The 22959-nt window shown below is 57.9% G+C and overlaps 1 protein-coding gene and 1 long non-coding RNA gene across 7 annotated transcripts; both read left to right on the forward strand.

Moving 5' to 3' along the window:
* Positions 1 to 471: 471 nt before the first annotated feature.
* Positions 472 to 2874, forward strand: LOC116436035. Its single transcript, XR_004236909.1, has 2 exons — positions 472 to 583; positions 2450 to 2874. It is a non-coding gene; the product is annotated as an uncharacterized LOC116436035 (long non-coding RNA).
* Positions 2875 to 10101: 7227 nt separating this feature from the next.
* LOC116436080 (calcium/calmodulin-dependent protein kinase type IV-like) lies at positions 10102 to 22584 on the forward strand. Of its 6 annotated transcripts, none has more exons than XM_032092983.1 (12): positions 10102 to 10563; positions 10986 to 11116; positions 14157 to 14235; positions 14525 to 14587; positions 16913 to 16995; positions 17084 to 17156; positions 17816 to 17906; positions 18002 to 18076; positions 18336 to 18411; positions 18534 to 18660; positions 19726 to 19878; positions 20238 to 22584. In XM_032092983.1, exons 2-12 carry the CDS (start codon positions 11019 to 11021, stop codon positions 20463 to 20465), a joined length of 1146 nt encoding a protein of 381 aa, XP_031948874.1. In that variant the 5' UTR covers positions 10102 to 10563; positions 10986 to 11018; the 3' UTR covers positions 20466 to 22584. The 6 variants fall into 6 exon arrangements, with proteins under 6 accessions (XP_031948874.1, XP_031948873.1, XP_031948875.1 ...); XM_032092982.1 differs by having other exon boundaries at positions 10989 to 11116; XM_032092984.1 differs by having other exon boundaries at positions 10102 to 10557.
* The last annotated feature ends 375 nt before the right edge of the window (positions 22585 to 22959 follow it).

Genomic DNA, 22959 nt, shown 5'->3' on the forward strand with positions numbered 1-22959 from the left:
CCTCTGCCACTCGATGATCCAATCACTGCATCCTTTTGGGTCCATTTATTAAGGATTTTTCCCCATCTCCCCACCTTTTTGCACCCATTTATTGAGGATTTCCCCCAGATTCTGCTACTCAATGATCCCATCTCCCCACCTTTTTGCACCCATTTATTGAGGATTCTCCCCCAGATTCTGCCACTCAGTGATCCTATCTCCCCACCCTTTTGCACCCACTGATCCACGATTGTCCCCACACCCTCTGCCACCCGACGCGCCCACCGCCCACCCTCTCCCCCCATCCTTTGGCTCCAGGTACCGAGTTTCCCCCCCCCCCATTCCATGGCACCACGTCCCCTCCGGGATCCGGAGGACCCCGAGCCGGGCCGCGGGCGCTGGCAGCGGCGGCGATTTGGCCGATTTGGCATTCAGCGGCGGGAGCGCAGCCGTGGGGCCGGCGCCGCGTTATTAAGGGATTAGCAGGTTGTCTTGGCGCTCAATTGTAGATAAGTGCCGCGGTTTGTATTATCTTTTCACGCTGCACCGCGAAGGATGACAAAGAGACAACATGGGTGTCATGGCCTTCAGCATATCATTAAGGGTAATTTGTCTTGCGGGGAGGGGGAGGCGAAGGGAGAGGGAAGGAGAGGAGGCGAGGGAGGACAGGGAAAGGCAGCCTGGGAGGAGAGAGGGGATTAAAAACTAAGAGAGGAGATTAGGAGTAAAATGGGAACTGTATGGAGAGTCAGCCAGGCGGGGAGAGGCGATGGCCGGGGAGGGGACGGCCGGGAGGGACGGGGGGGTCACCCTTGGACCGGCTCCGGTGCCGGGAGGCTCAAGAAAGAAGCGGGGCTGGGAGAGACGAGGCAGGATGGGGTGGGGGCTGCACAGACCCTCCCTTTTCTCCTGCACAGAAGAGCCCCAAATCCCTGCCCAGCCTCTGCCGCATACATTCGTCTGTAGTAACGAGACCGATCCAGCTGGGTGCCCCGGGAAGCGGGACACACCCCAGGGAATCCAGGGAATCCAGCCCCCCTCCATCCCTGACTGACCAGCGCCATCAGCCCTGGGGCTTCGGGGGTCTGGGGGCACGGGGGGGGTTGGGGCACGGTGGCGGCTCCTCGGTGTCACCTGCTCCTTGTGCCTCCCTAATCCTCGGTGTAACCCTGTTGTAACCCCACTTCTCGCAGCACCCCTCCCCACCCCTCTGTGCCCCAAGGCAGCAGCTGCTCTCCCCTTGCCGAGCTCCAGAGGGCAAAGGAGCAAAAGAAGGAGTAGCAAGGGGAATTCTTGAAGCCCCCGGGCTGGGTTCGCTCCATCGGTCTATCAATCAATCAATTAATCAATCAATCCATAAGGAGCAGCGGCGTGGGAATCGATCAGTCGGGGAGATGGCTTTTCATGGGACTGGGAATGTGCGTCTGGAGACAGTCAGACGGACCCGCTCTTGCCACGGTCACTGCCACCCGAGGCGGTTTGCAGCAGGAGAATCCCTGCGGTGGCAGCTCCCCCTCACCCGGTGCCCCTTCCCGAAGAACTCGGGGTGGGCAAATTCCTGCGGGGCTGGTGCTGGATCCGGAGGGACAGAGCCGTTCCAGGGGCGAGGGACACCTGGATACCGCTGTGACCGCCCAGGTGCCACCGTGGGTGCCCCGACCTCTCCCTCCACCGCAGGGCCCGGATTTCTGGGGGCTGGGGACGGGGCTGGGGACAGGGACGGGGCATCCTCCCGCACCCCCTCCCTCCCTCCCTCCCCTCCCCTTCTGATAATCCTATTTTTGAACCAGGGGATTAGGATCAATACTTCACTCCTAATGCTGTGGTAATACAGTGTTACACCGCCAGCGCCAATTCCCTGCTGAAACACTTAAGGTAGTTTAAACCCATTTGTGCCGGGGAGTGCCGTGAATCCACAACGAGCTCCTCGCCCGGCCGAGCTGAGCCGGGTGCCAGCCTGGGGCTGCCCGCACGGTGCTGCCCGCGGCCAGCCCTGACTGCTCCTGGTGGCCCAGGGGACTTCTGGACCCCAAAAGGGCCACGCTGGGCAGGGGCTCTGGGCGCCGGGGCAGCCGCTGTGCCCCTCACGGCCGACCAGGGATGCGTGGGCAGCAGCTGCTCGTCCTGGGGATGCTGCAGATCCCAACACGCCTCGTGCAGGGATCCCTCCTGCAAGGATCCCTCGTGCAGTTGAGCCCTCGTGGCTCCCCAAATTCTGGGTGTCCCCGGCTCTGCCCGCCCCCGGCTCTGCCCTGGGTTCTGGGTGCCCCCGGCTCTGCATTCTCCCAGCTCTGGGTGTCCCCAGCTCTGTCCCCCCAGGTGGCCCAGCAGCCCCTCGCTGGCCCTGGGGCCGAGGGTCCCCGTTCATCCTTCGCTCCAAATTGGCCGAGGGGTTTGAGCAGCTCCCGCGGAACAGAAACCAAAACATTTCCATCCCGTGCTAATTCATAATTAGCTCCGTTTTTATTAGGTGCTAATGGAGAGCGGGGATTTGGGATGCCTGGCACAGCTCGGAAATGCTGATTCACCCAGAGACCTCCCTTTTCTCAGGCCAGAGCCTGCTCGAGGCAGCTCCTGGTCAGAAAATCCCAGCCCAGCAAACTCCAGGAATATCTTGGGAGCCGAGCAGCTGCTCCGGCTCCGGCAAACACCATCCCTGGGATCCAGGGACCCACGGCACGGAGCGGGCTGTGGCCCCTGCACACCCTGTCCCCACCTGGGGACTCCCTGACCCCACCAGGGAGTCCCTCACAGGGTCCCTCCCTCCTCTGTTTCCCAGGAATGGGATGTTCCTGACATCTGGGGTAAACTGGTCCCATCCCTCCCACTGGGGAGGATCCGGGTCTGGCCCCTCTGCTCGGGGTAGCTTTCAATTAAAACCAAAATATCCCCTAATAACCCACAGAGGGCTTTTTATTTCCTTCCTCTTTTTAATTTTTTTTTTTTTTTAATTAATGTATTATGACAAGCTTAGAGATGGATGTAAAACTGGCGAGGGACGATTTGAGGATTAAGGACCGGCGTGTCCTGGTGCGATGGGCAAAGAAAAGACAATCCTGATGGGGTTGGGATCAGGCTGGGGAAGGGACACCGAGTCCAGCCAGGCCAGGAAGAGGAAAAAGGGGATAGAGGGCTGGGAAGAGGACTCTAGAGCCGGGGAGGGGATGCTGCATCCAGCGGAGCAGGAGGGGTCCCGGCCGACGGCTCCGGAAGCAGCAGCGAGATCCCAAAGCGGGACCTCCTGCGCCGCTCCCGCCGCTCTCCCACTGGCTCCCGCCTCCCTGCATCCCGTTTAGCATAAAAGTCATTTTTGTCGGGGACCCCCGGCTGCTGCTCCCTCATTCCCAGGCATCGGGGCCCCCGCGGGATCGCTGCGCGGGGCGAGCAGCGTTTAACCCCCCCGCCAAGGGGAATTGGCTGCTTCACCGTTTCCCTGACCCCAAAAAGACAATGAAATCGTGCACGAAACCAATAGATTTTAGCCACAGGCCTGCGGAGAGGCGAGAGGAATAAAATACAGATGGAGCCTCGTGCGGCGGGGATGGGAATGGATTCCGAGCGGGAGCTGGGACGTGCCGGCGCTGCCCGGGGTCGGGATGAGGTGACCCCCCCAGTTCCACGTGCACCTCACAGCCACGCTCTGGGTGGCTTTTGGGGCCCAATTCTGCGTTTCCTGGAAATAAAACCCCTCGTTTCTATCCCGGCTGCGGCCCTCAGCCTGAATTGAGGAGCTCTTTTGGGTGGTTTTTGACCAAGTTCTGAGCAAAGCCTTCTGCTGGGTGATGGAGCTGGGATGGGGTGGGGACACGGGGATACCCGGAGCATCCCGGGATGGCTCATCCCGTATCCCTGCGGAGCTGGAGCCCTCAGAGGCTGCTCATCCTCCTGCCTTAACGCACCACCTCTATTTATTCTGCTCCTGTAACTGTAAAATTGATTTTCTTGCAACAAGCCGCTCGTCTTTCACCACCCTACGCACCCAAACGCTCCGACATAAGACACTGGCAATTTTTAATTAGTTTCCTTTCTCCCTCCTGCCTCTCCGAGCAGGCATGTGGAACCGGAACAGGGCAGCCCGGAAAGGAGCAGGATCCAGAGGTGACAAAAGCACTTTTTATCCTTGATATGATTATTAATAATACACTCGTTTACCTAATGAGGCGGGAGCGCGCAGGGTGGGGGGAGCAGGGAGGTGATGAGTGCTTCTTTCAGCTGCGTGGATGGAGGAGCAGCTTTAACCACTGGGATCTTTAAATATTGGCTTGGAGCAGCTCAGGGCTGCTGGTCCCCTCCCCACAAACACCCCCGGGTCCCCAGCCCAGCCCTGGCTCCGCTGGTGGCTTTGCCAGCATGACGTGGCAGGTGCTGCCAGTGTCCCCTGGGTTGAGGGGGGAATTTGTCAGGAGCCCCTTGAAGGTGACCCCCAACACTCCCACGTGGGTGACCCCAGCCCAGAATTAACTGGAAAACCCACAGGGCTCTTTACACCCCTCTGATAACGAGCCTGGAGTAATTAAAGCATCACTGGCTGGGCTGGGGGAGCCCCTCTGCTCTGCCACGCTCCCCTTGCCCCTCCATCCCCTGTGAGCCCCCGGTTTCGGGGGCAAGAAAAAAGCCAGAACCGCTGGGTTGAAGCTGCAGCGAGGTGCCAGCGCCACGTGTCCTCTGTCACCAACACCCCGGCTGGAGGTCACAGCCCCTGAGCTGGGCCAGCCGTGTCCCCCCTGTGACCGTCTGGGTGGCAGAGGCAGCCGGAGCCCCGAGCATCCCGCTGTGGGAAGGGTCCCTGGGAGTGGGGAAAGGGCAGAGGGGCTGCAGGGAGCGAGCAAAGCCCCTCTGCCCCCAGCAGCAGCACAGGGACGCGTGTGCGGCCCGAGGAGCCGCCCGGGAAAAGTTACTGGGATGGGGAGCGGGGGCGGGGGGGGGAAGAGAGAATGAAAGAGGGGGGGAAAAAAAAAAGAAAAAAACGGGGAAAAAGGGCAGGAAAGTCCTGCGGCCTTTTGCCTTGTCAGTTCTCCGTCTGCTGTCACTCAGCCGCCGAATTCTCCTTCAAGTTGTCATAGCGAGGCTGGCGGGGATTATGCCGCGGCTCTGTCCAGAATTGATTCATGTGGAACGCGTGCTTGACGGGCGGAACCGCTGGTGTGAGCGGGAGCCGCTGAGACCCCCGATTTTCCCACCTTCCTCACACAATCTGGTATTGTTTGGCCGCAGCCTTAGTGATCCCTGCGCCGGGGCTGTGACTGACACAGCTTTGAGGCTCTAAGGCGTATTTTGAATTTCTAAAACCTCTCAGGAAGTCCCCGGGGTGCCTTCTGCCATTGTCTTGTTTCTCCTTTCGCCTTTTTCCCTTTCCACCCCGATCCCCTCCTGCATCCCCCACCGCCTCCTCCCCCTTTTTTTTGCCCCTTCCTCCCCCTAATTCCAACCCCTCAATCCCTGACATAACCCAGGGTTTTTTTCCCCTTTCCCCCCATGTTTACGCTCCGACTCTCCCCGGAGCTGCTCAGCCACTTTGCAAACACGATTTAAAAAAAAAAAAACCAACAACCAAAAAAAAAAAACCCAGAGAAAAACTAAATAAAGCTCTAAAAGTTCCCAAATCCTTGATCCACCACGGAGAAGAGGAGCTTTACTTGTTTGCTTTTAATCAGCTGACACAAACCCCGGGATGTGTTGAAAAATAATAATAGTAGAAATAAATCTTTCGCCGAGTCGTAATAGAAATAAATCTTTCACCTAATCTTAATAGAAATAAATCTTTTACCTAATCTTAGTAGAAATAAAGCTCTCAGCTAATCTGTGGCGAGCTTGTGTCCATCCCGCTGCCCGCGCCGCTCCGGCCATCCATCCCCATCCATCCCCATCCATCCCCATCCATCCCTGTCCATCCCCGTCCATCCACCCTCATCCCTCTCCATCCATCCCCGCAGGGGTCATGCAGAGTGACCATCCCATAGGATCTGGATGAGGAGTTTCCCTCTGGACGAAGCTTTCCCACCCAAAGGGATCAGAGCCCCCGACCCCTCCTCGGACCAGGCTGTTCCCAGCGCAGGATCCGGGCTCTGCCCCATCCCCGCCCCGTCCCCCGACCCCTCCGGGCTCGGCACTGTATAACCATTTCCCATTTCCAGTCTTAATCTTATAAGAATGAATTGAGAATGACCAGTGTAAATACACAGGTGCCACTGGGAGCAGAAACCACTCTTTAATCTCGGATATGAAAACAATTCCCTGCTCCGCGCGCTGGCAATCAGCGAGTGCCATCAGCGCCGCACTCTCCCCGGGAACACGAGAGCTTATAAATATGAATTAGTGCAGAGAAAATCTACTCTCTTACCTAAAGCTAAATGTTATCTGGGTCCCTTTCCAGCAGTGGCTGACATTTCCAGAGTGCTTTTAGTCACATCTGCAGGAAGACAACTCATTTCTTGTCTAAAAAAAAAAAAGAAGAAGGAAGAGAGAGAGAAAGGGAAGAGGGAGGAAGTGGAGGAGGACGCAGGCAGACGCTGGGAAAGAGGGAATGCTGGATGCCTGAGCCTCCTCTGGAGAGGGGAGATGCTGGGTGGGCTCTGGGATGGCTCCTTAAGGTCGCTGGGATGAGGATGGAGCGGCCGAGGAAGATGAAGCCCCAAGGAGGTGGCACAAGGTGGCTCTCAGGTGCCACCGGAGCGAGGCCTCCAAGTGTGGGTGCTCCTGGCTGGGGAGCTGAGCAGCCCTGGGATGGCTCTGAGTGCCCCCCACTTGCTGGGGTCTTGTTTGGGGTGGGACACGAGGAGTGGGGTCCCCAACCGGTCCCTCGAGCAGTGCCAGCATCCAGTGCCACAGGAGCGGTGTATTCCATGGGATGGATGCCCGCAGCCCCGGCACGGAGACCCTTGGGTTCCTCTGGGTGAGGGAAGACTGGGAGGGGTCCCACAGGGGTCCTCGTGTGCCAGCTCTTCCCTAAGTCCTGGTGATCCATGGCCAGGCAGGGTTGGAGCAGCACCTGTGGAGCTCCCACAGCAGCAGGGTCTGACCTCAGAGCAGGAATCGCTGCCAGAGCTGGGAACATCCCTGGGGACGTCTGGAAAATGGGAAGAGTCAGCGACCACACCCAAGGCCCTGCCAGAGCTGGGGAAACTGAGGCACGGTGTGGGAACTGTTCCCAAAGCCCGGCTGAGGGGGGATCTCCTTGGAAAGAGAGGCGATTCTGGGGCAGGGGGCATCCTGGGCTTCCTCAGCCACTGGACCCTGTCCCAGGCATGGGGTTTGGGATGCTCCAGCAGCATCCCGGCCTCCAGCACCTCTCCTGCCCCTCTCACCCTCAGCATCCCTCCCACCTCTCTCTCACCCCCTGCTTCTGGCATCTCGAGGCACCCTCAGAAGAGCCCCAAAGCCCCCCGAAGAGCCGGCGATGGGGCAGGAACTGCAAACCCCCTCCCAGAGCCCGGCTGCAATCTCGCTCTCCCCCGCAACCACGTCGGCGAGGGAAGGATCCAGAGCCGGGAGAGGCTCTAATGGGATGCTTAAGCCGCCTTTTAGGTTTTTAATGAGCGGATCCCGGCAGGAATGCTAAACACGGGCAGGTACAGCCCTGCCTCGCCGGCAGCCGCGCGTGTTCCCGTGTCCTTGTCTGGCTCAAGTGAGCTCTGACCTCATTTGCTTCGCGCCGTTCAATTAACGAGGCGAGCGGCGCTGGGGGGAGGGGGGGATGCCGTGGGGGGGTCACCCCATGTATTAATTTCCATTTTATGTTCCAAACAATTGAGCAGCACACGGCGGCAGCCGGTGCCTCGCGGGGCCGTTCCCAGACTCCGCTCTGGGATTTGTCCGAGACCCCCAGCCCAGTGTTGGGGGCTTGGGGGGTTTGGGGGGGTCCCACTTCGTCCTCACCATCCCATTTTCCATCCTGGAGGGGCCCTTTCACTGTGTTTGGATAATGTCCCTCCATCTTGTGCTTCATCCGGAACGTCGATGGCTGCCAATGAGACAGAAATGATTGGGGAAAGGGCGAGAGAGGGAGAGAAATGTTTCCCGGGATGTTAAAATAGCCACTTCAGGCACCTAAATTTATGCTGCTCTGAAATGGATTTTAGTCCAGGGTAATGAGAGAACAAAATAATTAATTCCTCTCCCGCAGACAAAAGGCCGGAGGCTCCGATCCAGCCCCACCGTCCCACCAAACCGGCGGGGGATGAGACAATTCCTGCTGCCAGCGGCTGGATCTGCACCTTGGGAATGTGTCCCGGTGCTGCAAAGGGGACCCCGCGCCTCTTGGGGATTTTGGGGTGCTGCAGCGTGCAGGGGACCGGAGCTGCCCCATCCCAAAATCCCCATTTCCCGCTGCCCAGCACCGTGCCCCATCCCGTGCCCACCCGCGGGTGTCTGTGGGTGCCGTGGGGGGGTTGCAGCCCTCGCCAGGAGCCCAATTATGGGATTTCCAAAGGGAAGGAGCTGCCTCCCCGCTGCCAACACAGCCCTCCACTCTTTGGGGATGAACGGGGGGATTGTGCTTGTTCGGGATCGAGTGATCAATATTAATTATGCAAAGCAGCCTCTCCAGCCCACCCTTGTCTCCACAACATTCCAGGACGGGGGAGAGACGGAGGCAGAGTCAATTTATTCATGGAGCAGGTCACTCCCTGTACGAACATCCCTTTCAAAAGGGAGTTGCAACTGGAGGAGATCAAGCAGGGCTGAGTTTGCCTCCCTCAGATATGATAAAATATTCTAATAAATACTCTGGAAGCCCGTGACAAGGAGAACGTTTCAGGCTGGCGAGATCCTCGTGGTGGGGCCTTTTGTGGGGGTCTTCTGTTTGTGTTGAGGGATTTGGGGGGTTCTGCAGCATCCTCAGGGCCCGTCTACCCTTCGGTCCCGCTGGATGCCCTCAGGATTTCGAATTTTTAATAGAAAAACATAAAAATCTGCTGTTTCCTCACCTTGGATGTTCAGGAGGGATTTTCTCCTCCCTTTGCTGTGGGGAACACCACACCCCGTGGGGCTCCCCGACAGCGTGGGTGGCCCCAGACACGGGGACAACGGCACCCCAGCCCTATCCCCACTCCCACCCTGTTCCTGGCCCCATTCCAGCCTCATTCCTATCCTTTTCCCAGACAAATCACAGCCCTATCTTCACTCCCACCCCATTCCTGGACCTATTCCATCCTCATTCCCATCTCATCCCCACTCCCATCCCAACCCTGGCCCCATCCAAACACCATCCACAGTCCCAGCCCAATCCTATCCCTGGCCCCGTCCCATCTCCTTCTCTAATTCCATGTCCACTCTGATTCTGTTCCTGCCAGGCCCAGATCACCCCATTCCCAATCCAAGTCTCACCCCGGCCCTATTCCCCTCCCATCCCATCCCCATTCCCATCTCATCCCTGACCCTATCCCAACCCAACCCCCACCCTCATCCCATCCTCAGTCCCAGCCCTGCCCTATCTCATCCCATCTCCAATCCCATCTCCATTCCCGCCCCGTTCCTGGCCCCACCCCATCCCCAATCCCACCCCAACCCCACCCATCCCTGGTCCCACCTCCCCTGCCCATCCCCCTGCTCCAGCCGGGCGCCACCATTCCCAGTCCCATTCCCACCCTTCCCAGCCCATTCCCACTCCAGCCCCGTAACCCAAACCCTCCCCAATCCCACTCCAGCCCCGCCCCGTCCCCTCCCACCTCCCCATTTCCCCCCCGCCCCCCCCGTTCCCATCCGGTGGGCGACGGCGTCACCGTGCGGCCGCTCCGGGCAGCGCCCGCGCCCCCCCCGGGACGAGACCCCCGGCACCGGGGGGTTCCCGGTTCTGGCTGCTCGGGGGGGCACGGCCCGGCCCCGGTGGGTGCGGGGCCGCGGGTGCTCCCCAGGCTGCGGGGCGGGATGGGGCGGCGCGGCACCGGGGGGATTCCGGGTCGTCCCGGGGAGCGGCCGCGGTGCCCCCGCCCTGGTGCCGCTGCGGGGCCGGGTCCTGCCGCTGCGGGGAGTGGGGTCGGGGCCGCCCGGACCCCCCCCAAGCACCGGGCCGGTCCCGCAGCCCCGGGAGGGCGGGGGGCGGCGGGGGCGGTGCAGTGGCGGCGTCGGGCCGGGGGGTGGCACGGCCGAGCCGGGCGGGAGCGCGGCGGAGCCGGTGATGCTGCCTGGGAGGGTCCCGGTGCTCCGCAGCCCCGGCCCCGCATCCCCACCTTCCTCTCTCCCTGCAGCGCTGCGCTCCCGCAGCCCGGCAGCCTCCCATCCCTGCCTCCCGGTGCTGCCCGGTATCCCGGCATCCCAGCGCTCCCGCATCCCGGCATCCTCCCATCCCTGCATCCCTCCATTCCTGAATCCTCCCATCCCTGTATCCCTGCATCCCTCCATCTTCCCATCCCTGCGTCCTCCCATCCCAGCGCCGCTCAGCGCCCCGTGAAGCCCCGCCGAGGAGCTGAGCCGTGACGCGCCGGTTTGGGGAGCAGCGGGGGGGGCCCGCCCGGGCCCGGGGGGCCGCGGTCAGGCTCAGCACCGGCCCCGGGGGCTCAGGACCCCCCGTGCCCACCCTCGGCACGGCCACCCCGCGCCGGGGATGAGGCAGAGCCGGGGCGGACACGAGCGGCGCCGCAGGTAACGGTACGTGCCGGGCCCCGACCCCACCCCAAAATTACCGGGCCCGCGGGGGCGTGCGGAGGGCCGGGGGGGTTGGGGGAGGCTGCGGGAATCGGGGTGCAAACCAGTCCGTGGGAGCCCGGCCTGCCGGGCTCTGCAAAGCCGGGGGGTGATCCACAGAAAGGTGGGAATGGGGTGGGAAAAGGGGGATGAGGGTGGCGGATAAAGCTGGAGGGGGGACAGATCCCACAGCGGGGGGAATTATCTCGGAAAAGGCAGCGTACGTGCGGGGTGGGAAGGGGATTTGTGGCCGTGATTCCATGGCGCTCAATAATCCCGAGCGCTGGTTTTTCCCGAGCCATCTGGGCACTCGCGGAAGCGCGGGGGGATTGGGTGGGGGTGAGGAGGGGGCCGCGGCTATCGATGCCGGGGTCTCCCCTTCCCAGCAGCTGGCGGGAGCTCGCAGCCCCCAGCCCACCATGCCGTCGTCCAAGAGCGGGAGCGAGTTCTGGATCGATGGATCCCACCGAGAGGCGGCACTGGAAGATTTCTACGTCGTGGGCTCCGAGCTGGGACGGTACCGGACGGGGAGAGCGAACTGGGAGGGCCTGGGAGGGGCAGGAGACCCCCGGGGTGGGAGCGGGTCCTGGTTGGGGTGGGGAGAGGGCTGGAGGGAGGCAGGGAGGGATGAAGGGGAGCAGAGGGGATGCAGGGATGTGGGGAGGGGTGGAGGAATACGGAGGGGATGGATGGGGGGGATGGATGAAGGGGAATGGAGGGATGAAGGGATGCAGGAAAGGATGCAGGAAGGGAGGGACAGATACGAAGGGGATGGACGGGTGTGGGAGGAATGGATGAGGAGGGGTGGAAGAATGGAGGGGTACAGGAGGGGATGGACATGCAGGGAAGACGGATGGATGTGGAAGGGCCATGGAAGGAGGGATGGGGGGATGGATAAAGGGGATGGATGGTGACAGACCCTCCCCTCTCGTGTAACCTGGCACTTGGACTGCCGCCACGGTCTGGGAGCGCTCACTGGGGGTTTGCAGGATGGGCCAGAAGTCCCTGGGCATGTGGAGCTGGATACTCCTCATGTCCATGGCAGGGAGTGGGATCATGGGGAGACTCATCTCCCCTCCGAGCACCCCAAGGCTTTGGGGGTGGGCGATGAGGGTCCTGCCTGCAGCAGCCCCCTGCAAAGGCCAGGCAGTGCCAGCTCCACAAAGGGTCTGGATTTGGCTTGGAGAGCCCATCTGGGGGCTGTGATCCTGGGTGAGGTGTCCCAGTGCCCCCCAGGCAGGGGGGTGCCAGGGGGTGCCGGGAGCCCGTGGTGGGAAGGTTGATGGTCCCACTTGTGGGGTCTCTGGGCTGTGCCAGAGCGGGGGAGGCAGTGCTGCCTCAGAGCCCTGGGTCTGGAACAGGTGGATTTGGTGGTTCAGGCTGGGCCAGACCCAGCTGCCACTGGGTTTCCATCCTCAGAGAATCCTGAAAAACAGCAATTTTGGTAAAAGCAGGAATTTAAGTGTTTGTATCGAGGTGTGGCCATGTCAGCCCAGGGCTTGGCAGCACCCAGCCCTGCACAGAAGGATGTAGGACAGAGGGACAGGCCTGGAGCCCCTGGAATCCATCCATCCACCCATCCAGTTTCAGCACCCAGGTTTAAATCAAACTGGTCTCAGTCCTGGAGCCACCCACTCACAGCATGTTGGGATCTGGGTGGGATTTGGGCTGGTGGGAGCTCACACGCCATGCACAGCTCTCCCTTAGAGCTTCTCCTGGCAAGGCTGGATCCAGCTCTGGCCAGGAAGCCCCAGGGAGCCGGGCAGGGATGGAGGGAGCAGGGCAGGGATGTGGGGGCAGCGAGGAGGACCCAGCCCGGGGCTGCTTCCGGCCCTCGCGGCGGCCGCACGTTCCGGGCTCTTGGCAAATCCCATTGTTCGGCATTTTCCAGTTCATCTGGAAAGCAAATGCAATTATCTCCCGTCGCAGGCAAGGCTGATTGGGGATATTTATTTGAGGCCTTGAGCGGCGGCTGCGGGGGCCGGCGGGGCCGGGGGCCGAGGTGTGGCGAATTCCGGCGCGGATCCAAGCGCTGCCCTAATTGGGGACGCGTGAGGGGCAGCGCCACGGGCACAGCGGGCACAGGAGCCACCCCGAGTCCTCCTAAACGCCGAGCCGAGCGCTCCTAAATGATCTTGTTAGCGAAGGGAATCAGGCTGGGAATTGTCCGTGCGGAAAAATGCAGAGGGAGGGCGAGAGGCGACAGATCCTGGCTGGGATTCAGCTGTGGAGAGGGGGTGGAGGGTCCTGCCCCCGTGTCCAGCCCAGCTGGGAGCTTCCAAGAATAACCTCGTGGCTTCTCCCGCTGGAACAGCGTTGTTGTGGTGCTCGCAGCAGCAGCAGCGATGTCATTTTGGGGTCAAATTGCAGCTTTTGCCCATTTTGCTAAGCTGGTGGCCGCCTCTCCCCTCTCAGCTGGAACAATTCGTTCCCAAGTCGGTTTTTATTTGTAAACTAAAGTTTCATGGGGAATGTTTGGCCAAAGGGAGGAAATGTTTTGGAGCTGGGCCAGGTTGGGGTTCGCCGATCCCAGGTGGATCCCGCAGCATCCCGGTGGAAGCCGGTACCCGGGGCTGCCGTTGCCATGGGAACGCCGTTCCCAAATTCAGCTGGATGAGTTGCAAAATCTGCTCTGGGTTTGAAGACAAATCCCTCCTTTCAGGAGAGCACCCGGGAGCTGCAGCGGGGGGGAGGTTGGTGGGCTCAGGGGATTGTTTTGGTGTGAAAGTCGGTGGTTTTGGGGGTCTGCTCTTGCCGGGCGCCTCCAGGCAGAGCCTGAGCTCCGTCCCAGAAGGCGGCGAAGCCAAAGTGCGGTAAAACGCGGCCGATGACTCGGGGGCAGGAATTAATCTGCTCCAGGAGCCAGGCAAGGAGATGAAATTGCAAATGAGCCCCGGCATGGCCCGGAGCGATGCGCTGATTTCACCGTCCAGCGCTCAGGAAACGCGATTAACTCGAGCTGAGATCGCCATCGGCTGAGGGGCGCGGCGGGGAGGCGATGGCGACGGGCCCCGTGTCACCCGGAGCGGTTTCACCCGGCAGGGAGGTGTCTGGGGACAGGGACCGTCCCGTGTGCCGTGGCCCCGGGGGACGCGGCTGGGATGGGGCCCCGGCAGTGTCGCCGCTGTCGCCGAGGGGCTGCGAGTGGGGACACGACGGCTCCGTCCTGTCGTGAAAGCCGCTTAAGGATTTAAATCCCCTGTAGAAGTCGGGTTTAATTAAAGTAGCCTGAGCCGGGAAGGATGCGGGAGGGGATGCGGGAGCAGGGGGATGCAGGAGAGGTACGCGTCAGGAGGGGCGTGCAGGAAGGGGATGCGGGGTGGGGATGAAAGAGAGGGGTACAGGAAGGGGATGCAGGAGTGGGGGGATCCATGAAGAGTGAGATCCAAGAGGAGGGGGATGTAGGAGGAGGAGGATCCATGAAAAGTGGGATCCATGAAGAGTGGGATCCACGCTGAGCTCCCAGGGCCTGGCACCGCCAAAGGTGCTGGTGGGGGGCACAGGGGGAGCGGGACCCCCAGCTCTGTGCCAGCCTCATGTCCCCCATGCCCTCCCAGGGGAGCCACCTCGGTGGTGTTCAGCTGCCAGGAGAAGGGCACGGGAGCTCCCTACGCTGCCAAGATCCTGAAGAAAACGGTGAGTGAGGCAGGAAAGGGGCTGGGGAGGGGCAGGGGGTGCTTGGGAGGGGTGGTGGTGTCTCTCCTCCCCTGACTCTCAGCACCAGGATGGGCACAGGCCTGGCACTGGGCATCGTTCCCACGATCTGGGGGTCCCAGACGGACACAAGCGCTGGGATTTGGGATGGGGGTGGGCCCTGGGGCAGACATGGAAACGTGCTGGGAGTGATGGGGGGGTCTCTGTGTGGTGGGGAGCCGGAGCCAGGTAGTGCAAGTGACACAACCTCTGTGTGGGCTCTGCTTCCCAGATCGACAAAAAGATCGTGAGGACAGAGATCGGGGTCCTGCTGCGGCTCTCGCATCCCAACATCGTGAGTAGGACCCTCGTGACACAGCTGCCACCTCCCCTTGGGTCGGGCCCACGGCTTCTGGGGGTGGGTTTGCCCTTAACTCAGCCCAGTGCCGAGGGAAGGGCTGGAATGTCCTCGTGCTCATCCCATCTCGGTGCAGGATGAACCCAGCACCCCATGGAAAACCCTCCCTGCACCCCGTGTCCCCTCCCTGCCTCACAGACAGAGTCCAGGTGACTCCTCACTTGCTGCCACATGAAATTCCTGCTCGTTGCAGCTCCTTTGAGCTCCCAGCTCTGATATGCAAGGCCAACGACCCCCCGTCCTCCCCCTCCCCATGCCCTGGCTTGAGATTTCCACCGGGTAAGCAATTTCCATCGAGGAGATCAAACGAATCCCACAGAAAATTGCCCATCTGTAATGAATCCTGCCAGGGGAGATAAAAGGGGAGGCCGAGGCCATGGGGGCTGGGGCCGTGTCCTGCCCATCGCCATTCCCTTGCTCAGTGCTCCGGGGATAACGGGAGCTCGGCTGGAGCGATTCACAATGCCCAGAGTGGATCTAATCCGGCCTGGGCCAGCAGAGCCCCTCTGGAATGGCAGGGGCTGGGGGGCTCCGTGCCCCCTACCTCCCAAAAAAGGCTCAATCCCGACTGTGTGGTTGCACTGGGAAATTGCAAAAGCACCTTGGAGAACAGCTGGGTTAAGGAAATGACACAAAAAAGGCACCTGGGAGCTGCTGTGGGGCCGGGACAGGCCCTGCTGCTGTTGGGATTGTGATCAGGACATTGCTGGGACACCGCTGGGACATCGCTGGGACATCGCTGGGACATCGCTGGGACATCGTCTTGCCCCTGGCTGCTGCTGCCCAAGCTGCAGCATCCCTCAAACCCCAGGCACAGCTGCTTCCAGCCCAGCCACATCAAACATCCTCGGAACTTTGCCCTCTGGAGAAGCCCCAAAACCTTCACACAAAGAGATGAAGCCACGAAAAATCCAAACCACCCCAAAACCAGGGATAACAGGGGCAAAGCACTGGGGACGGGGTGTCCCTAAACCTCTCAGCCAGCTTGGCTTGGGCCCATCTTGGGGTGTTTCAATGTTTTGGGGCAATTTGGTGCTTCAGCCTTTTCCAAGGAGACATTTCCCCCAACCCAGGACACTTGGGCAGACGCAGGATAACAACCAGGATGGGAATCACGCACTCGGAGCAGCCCAGGTGATACCAGCCGTGGGTGGCAAGAGGCTCCTCTCTGATGTGTTATCAGGAACACCACAGAAAATCCAATTTCCTCCCTCTCCTCTCCAGCCAGCGGCTCCCCGGAGCCCGTGGAGGAGGATCCAGCCCGTTTGAATATTTAAATCCCCAAGGTTTCCGTGGGGTTCTGCTCATCCCAAGTTTCAAGTGATGTTTGAAGAGGAGCTGCTCTGCTCCATTATTGACGCCGGCGCCGCTATCGTGCAGCACCGACCTCGGTGGCGGCTGATAATAGGATTGTAAACTTTTGAAGTTAATAGGAAAATTATAGGGCTCCGTGTATTATTATAATGCAATAAGCTGCCACATAGTGTCTCTCACCCCGCGGGGGATCACGGCTTGTCACCCAGCCTGGGAAGGGGAATGATTAAAGCCCCATGAAATTCGCGGTGTCACAAAAGTCTTAAGAAGCGTGAAATTCTTGGGTTTCCATTTTTTCCAAAAAAAAAAAAAAAAAAAAGGAAGAATTGCGTTTGGACGTGGCTTTAAGAGAGAATTGTTAATTCCAGATGGGCTGTGCAGGCACAAAGGGCTCCTGTGGGAGCTAAACTGCAAAAATCGGGAGGAAAACACAGGTTTGGTGCCTCCTCTGCTGCAGAACAGTCCAAGGGACATTCCCAGAGCCTTGATCCCAGAGTGGCCATGACCTCGCAGGGCTGTGTCCGGCTCTCCCTCATCCCAGCCAGGGCAGGAGTGCAGGATCCATCCCGGGGGATGCAGCCGGGGTCACTCTCACACTGCAGGAGCAACAGAGGCTCCGAGGTGCCGACGGAGCTGCGAAATTAAAATGCGCTCAAGGAGCTCCTCTGACAAACGAGCTCAGAGATGAGAAGAGGATAAAGGCACCAGCTCTTCCCATTCCCAGATCCATCCTTATTCTGTGTTAAGTGAGCGGGGCTGCTGCGAACTGTTAAAAAAATTCAGGTGGAAACAAATCAAGAGTGGGGAAAAACCCTCGAGGAGGGAAATGCGCTGGTTTGCCCTGAACCAACCCTTTGCCCCTCCCTGGCAATCAGAGCCTCCTCCCGGCACAGCCAGGATGTGTTCCCACATCCCACATCCCGAAATCCCTCCTGTTGCTCTTTCCAGATCAAGCTGAAGGAGATTTTCGAGACGCCCTCGGAGATCGCGCTGGTGCTGGAGCTGGTGACGGGAGGAGAGCTCTTCGACAGGTACGGATTCCGCTCCGGGGGATGGATCCCAGTGGGATGTGGGAGGAGGATGAGGATGGAGGGGGCTGAAGGCTCTGTGTGCCCACAGGATTGTGGAGAGGGGGTTCTACAGCGAGCGGGATGCGGCTCACGTGGTCAAGCAGATCCTGGAGGCCGTTTCGGTAAGGTGACCCTGGGGATGGCCCAGTGAGGGGGTCCCGGGGGTGGTTTGGGGGTGGCACTGGGGGGGCTGCACCCAAATATCCCTGGGGAAAGGCACCCAGAGCTGCCCCCATCCCAAATATCCTGACAGACAAGGGCCTGGAGCTGCAGCCATCACAAATATCCCTGGGGGGAGGCACCCGGAGCTGCACTGATCCCAAATATCCCTGAGGAGAGGGACTCAGAACTGCCCCCAGCCCAAATATCCCTGAGGAGAAGTGCCTGGAGTTGCCCCATCCCAAATACCCCTGGGGGGGGAAGAGGCATCCAGAGTTGCACTGATCCCAAATATCCCTGGGGCGAGGCAGAGCTGTCCCCATTCCAAATACCTCCTTTATCCTCTCTCCTTTGGCCTTCCAAAGGCACTGCTGGGAGAAGATGGGTCAGCTTTTAGGGGGGCTGAAGGAGAGGAAGGAGGAAGGTCAAGGCTGCTCTGCATCCCATAGTTTCCATGGCAACGGGAGGCTTTAAAAACGGGAACTCCTAACTGGAAACAGCACTGCCACAGCGGTGGCTGTTCCCGAGCTGGTCCTGAGTTTGTGACAGGTCCCCAGGTGCTGCTGCCACCTCCCAAATTCCGTCCCTTCCTTCTCACATCCCACTGTTCCTCTTTTTGCAGTATTTGCACGAGAACGGAGTCGTCCACCGGGACCTGAAGCCGGAGAATCTGCTCTACGCAGACCTGTCCCCTGACGCGCCCCTCAAAATCGGTGGGTTGGGGGCCCTGGCTGGGGGGGCTGTGGCACGAGAGGGGATCCCGGTGCCCCTCCCTGATGGCAATGCCACTCCCTCGTGTCCCCGCAAGGTGACTTCGGGCTCTCCAAGATCGTGGACGAACAGGACACCATGAAAACCGTGTGTGGGACGCCGGGGTACTGCGGTGAGCGGGGAGGGGGGAACCGGGGGTGGGAGGGACAATCTGGGGGAGAGGAAAGCTGGGGACAGGAGGGACATTCCGAGCAGGTTTCCCTGCCTGAGGCCGGGCACAGCTCGGTGCAGGGATGGCTGGCGCTGTGCCACATCTGGCTGGCACAGAGCCACATTTATCCCTTTTTTCTCCACACCTGGGAGATGCTGCCGGTGCCCAGCGGGGTTTTCTCTGCCTGTGAGCGTGTTTGACCCCCAAACTTTGCTTCCAGCCCCCGAAATCCTGCACGGGTGTCCCTACGGGCCGGAGGTGGACATGTGGAGCGTGGGCGTCATCACCTACATCCTGTGAGTGCCACAGCCGTGGGACACGGCGGGGATGGGTTTGTCCCCTCTGTCCCACAGCACCGGTGCCACGGGGGGGGCTGGGTTTGTCCCACCGTGTCCCACGGCTCCTGTCCCCTCTCCAGGCTCTGTGGCTTCGAGCCCTTCTTCGACCCGCGGGGGGATCAGTACATGTACAGCCGCATCCTCACCTGCGACTACGAGTTCGTGTCCCCCTGGTGGGATGAAGTGTCCCCCAACGCCAAGGATTTGGTGAGCGAGGCAGTGCTGGGGCTTGTGAAACTAAAAATTATTTTTATTTTAAAATTTAATTTAATTTAATTTAATTTTATTTTATTTTATTTTATTTTACTTTATTTTATTTTATTTTACTTTACTTTACTTTATTTTACTTCCTTTGACTTTATTTGACTTTATTTTAATTCATTTTACTTCATTTTATTTTATTTTATTTTTATTTTTTTATTATTTTATTTTACTTTATTTTATTTTATTTTATTTTACTTTATTTGACTTCGTTTTATTTCATTTTACTTCATTTTACTTTATTTTATTTCATTTTATTTCATTTTACTTCGTTTTACTTCATTTTATTTTATTATTTTATTTTATTTTACATTATTTTTATTTATTGATTCGATTTTATTTATTTTTTCCGTTTTATTTATTTGTTGTGTATTGTTATTATTTCTTTTAAGATTTCATTTTTATCCCTTTATTTATTAATTACTTTATTAATTTATAACATTTTGATTGCTTATTTGATTATTTCATTTGTATCTATTTACTAATTTCTTTAATTTCATTTATTTCTCACACATTTTTATTATTGATTGATTGATTCATGGTTTTATTTTTATGTGTTTATTACATTTTTTGTTTTATTTATTTATGACAAATTTCCATTTATTTATTTATCACTCTTTTCATTATTGATTCCATTTATTTTGTGATTTTATTTTTATTTATTACATTTATTCATTTATTTATTAATCACATATTTTTATTCTTGATTTCATGTCTTTCATTATTTCATTTTTATTTATTTATTTATTTATTTACTGCCTATATTTATTTCATTACATTTATTTATTTATCACACATTTCTAGGAATTATTTCATTTCTCATGCGAATTTATTATTTATTTATTTAGTACACACTCTTGCTTCCTCTAACTTCTTTTATTTATTCCTTCTTTTTCTGACTGATTTTCTGATTCATTACCATATATACTACGCATCCACGATAATTCCTTCTTACTTTACCGTGAGTTATTTCAAAATAACAAAAACTCGGCATGGTTTCGGTGCTTTCAGGTCAGAAAATTGATCGTTTTGGACCCGCAGAAGAGGCTGACGGTTTATCAGGCCCTGGAGCACCCCTGGGTCACCGGGAAAGCGGCGAAATTCGCTCACATGGACAGCACGCAGAAGAAACTGCAGGAATTCAACGCCAGGAGGAAACTGAAGGTGAGGAGGGGACATCTGGCACCTTGGGGGACACTGCCACATCCCCGGCCACGGCCTACAGGGCCCAGAGAGTGGCTTCCAAGGGCAGAATTCTGCCAAACACCCTCTTGGGGTGCCAAGGGAAGGTGTGGAGCTGTGCCAGGGGGCTTGGGATGGATTTTGGATTTTAGGGAAAGGTTCCTCCCCCAGAGGGTGCTGAGTTCCCCCAGGGAATGGGCCCGGCCCCGAGGCTGCCAGAGCTCCAGGAGGGTTTGGACAATGCTCCCAGGGGTGGACAGGGTGGGATTGTTGGGGTGTCCTGGGCTGGGCCTGGAGGTGGGAACATTGCACAATTCCCTAATTCTCTGCCTTTGCTCCAGGCCGCCATGAAAGCCGTGGTGGCCTCCAGCCGCTTGGGCAACCACGGCCACCACGACTGCTCCCGCAGCGGCCGCGGCCAGCGGGGACCCCGGGGCCTGCCCCAGCCCGCGGGGACCGGCAGCCCCGAGGCCACCACGGAGCTCGCTGTGTTCCAGAGTGACCACCCCGCCGTGGCCCCGGTGGCCGTGGCCCCGGTGGCCGTGCCAGGCGCCGGCTGTGACAGTTAACGGGCCCGGAGCAGCGACACCACCCAGCCTTGGCCGCTGCCGGGGGGCCTGGAGAGCCCCGAGCCCGTGGTCTGGGCTCTGGAACATCCTCGTGTCATGTCCTGTCACCCCCTGGTTGCTGTCCCTGTGTCTGTGCCCGCCCGGCTGAGGGGACGAGGAGGTGACTTTGTCTTCCCACTCTCCAGCAGTCTGGGCCGCTGTGGCTTGGAAAGATCCCGAAAAACGAGGAGCAAACAGCAGAACTAAGGATTTCTCCCACTTTCCCCTGCAAAGGCAGAGAGTTGTCTTTAAGGGGTTCCTCTAGACAGTTCTGGAGGTTTCATTTCTTCGAATTGTGCTGCCGTAGCTGTGACACCTCCAGCGCTGTCACCAGCCCAGCTGTGGGGTCTCTGCTGTGTTAGGCGGGGTTTTAGGAGCCTCTGACCCCACATGTTCGATCCTCTCCGGACAACAGCCCATGCCAGTGGTTCCCTTGTCACTCCCAGGCAGTAGCCGAGCCCTGGGTTGTGTTTTTTTGGGTGTGTTCCCCACCTTCAGCCTGCTGTGGATCCCTGCTGCTGGTGGTGGTAGGGTGGTCACGGACTGGGAATGCCGGTCCGGCCTCCCCTTGGCATTCCAGGTCAGGATTGACACCATTTTAACACAGGAATTTACACAATTCTTGAGTAAGAACAACACAATTGTTTGTACTTTGTGAGCCTCTACCACGTAACTGCTGTTCCCTGACAGAGGACAATGAGTTTATACCGTTTTTATTCTTATTTTTTAATGGAATCACCAGACAAACTTCTTGAAAGGAATTTTTTTTCTTTTTTAAAGGCAGGAAACAGGACAAGCACTTACAGAATTTAATACAGAGCAAGTGACCAGACAGGAAAAGCCATATTCCATGTGGGAATTAGGGAGAGTTGGTGGGATCCTGCCAGGTTTGACACCCAAGGCAGCAACCATGACCTGCACCCCTACATTTTGGGCTTAGAATGGTGTGTTCTGGGTAAAAATCCCACCTGGAGGAGAATAAATATGTCCAGGAAGTTCATTCCCCCCAGGATGGGGGCGCAGAATTGAGCAGCTGGGACAGGAAGGGCAAAAAAAAACCCCCCAAAATCGGATGTTTTGCTGAAGGTGACACAGCGGTGCCGGACCTGAGGGTGACAGAGCAGGGTCAGGAGGTTGAGGCCGGAGCAGGGGAAGGAAAATGTGACACGAGGATTTTGGGTTTATCTCCAGCACGAGCAGAAATGAAAACAGCTCCGTGTCCTAATCCACCCTGGAGCTCGGTGGGGTTGGGGGAGTTGAAGACAGCAGAGAAATTGGGTGTTCAAGAGGGGTTTTAATTGGCAAAATATCAGGGCTTGACCAGAGCTGCAATGTTTTCAACTGAGTTGCTCTTTTATGGGGAAGCAGCTGCCCAGGGAGGTGTCCCAGGGGGGAAATGAAGCCGCTGATCCCACGGGATGCTGCAGCACAGGGAAATTATCCCTTTTTCTTTGCATTTCTGGCAGGAGGGGCAGTTTTTCCCTCTCCTTTTTTTTAACCCTGAGGGCTGAACCTTGCAGGGTGCTCAGCTCCGGCGTCCATCCTATCCTCAGTGTGTCCTCCCAACTCCGTGTCGTGTCTCCGGCGGGACCTGAACTCCACCTCGTTGCTCCCTAACCCAGGTTTTAAAGACTATTTTCTATCCTTCGACATGAAATGCTGATTAAAGCCCCTTCCAGGACCAGCCTGGGCACCCCCAGAGCCCGCGAAGCAGGGACTGGTGCTGGGAAAGGCTGAGTTAACAGCCGCATTCCCAATCCTGCAGGAGAACAGGAATTACAGTTGGCAAATCAATTACACAAAGTATCTCCAGTGGCAGAAGGCACTGGGAGGAGGGAGGGGGCTGCGAGCAAAGCCAGAAGAGGAGTTTGTGTCTTATGTTAACAGTATCATTCCAAAGGTATCCGTACTGAAAGATTGGAAAAATGCACTCCTGGGAGGGAAGCCCGCGGAGGCGCATTCCGGTCTGTTGCTGTTTGCAGCGTGTGTTTTGAGTAACGACTTCAGTGTAGCGGTGACAGTTCTGATAGCCAGGTGTTTATAACCAAGTAGAGACAGAATAAAGCATCAAATCTCGAGAGTGAGTGTGGGCTGCGTTTTCTCCGTTTTCCTCAGATCGGCGTGGAACGGTTTGGGTTGGAAGGGAATTGAAGGATCAGCTCGTCCCACCTCCTGCCACGGGCAGGGACACATTCCACTGTCCCAGGTTGCTCCAAGCTGCATCCAACCTGGCCTTGGACATTTCCAGGGTGGGGCAGCCGTAGTTTCTCTGGGAATCGCATTCCAAGAGTTTGGATTAGAACCGCCTTGGATTGAGCCTGCAGGGGGTGCGGCCGGGCCCTGCCCCACGGGTGCTTGGAGCCACCCGGCCCATGGAAGAGATCCCTGCCCACTGGATGGGCTTCAAGCTCCGTCCACCCCAAATTGTTAAATGACGTCACTCTTCGCGGCGATG

The sequence above is a fragment of the Corvus moneduloides genome, chromosome 28 (assembly GCF_009650955.1).
Source record: "Corvus moneduloides isolate bCorMon1 chromosome 28, bCorMon1.pri, whole genome shotgun sequence".
NCBI lineage: Eukaryota > Metazoa > Chordata > Aves > Passeriformes > Corvidae > Corvus > Corvus moneduloides.

Bases quoted from the DNA above. Each gene is read 5' to 3' on its own strand.
- LOC116436080 (XM_032092981.1), top strand. From the start codon at position 14,035: ATGAAGAGTGGGATCCACGCTGAGCTCCCAGGGCCTGGCACCGCCAAA. The intron at 14,236-14,524 runs GTGAGTGAGGCA...TCTGCTTCCCAG, and splicing joins CCAAGATCCTGAAGAAAACG to ATCGACAAAAAGATCGTGAG. The intron at 14,588-16,912 runs GTGAGTAGGACC...TGCTCTTTCCAG, and splicing joins GGCTCTCGCATCCCAACATC to ATCAAGCTGAAGGAGATTTT.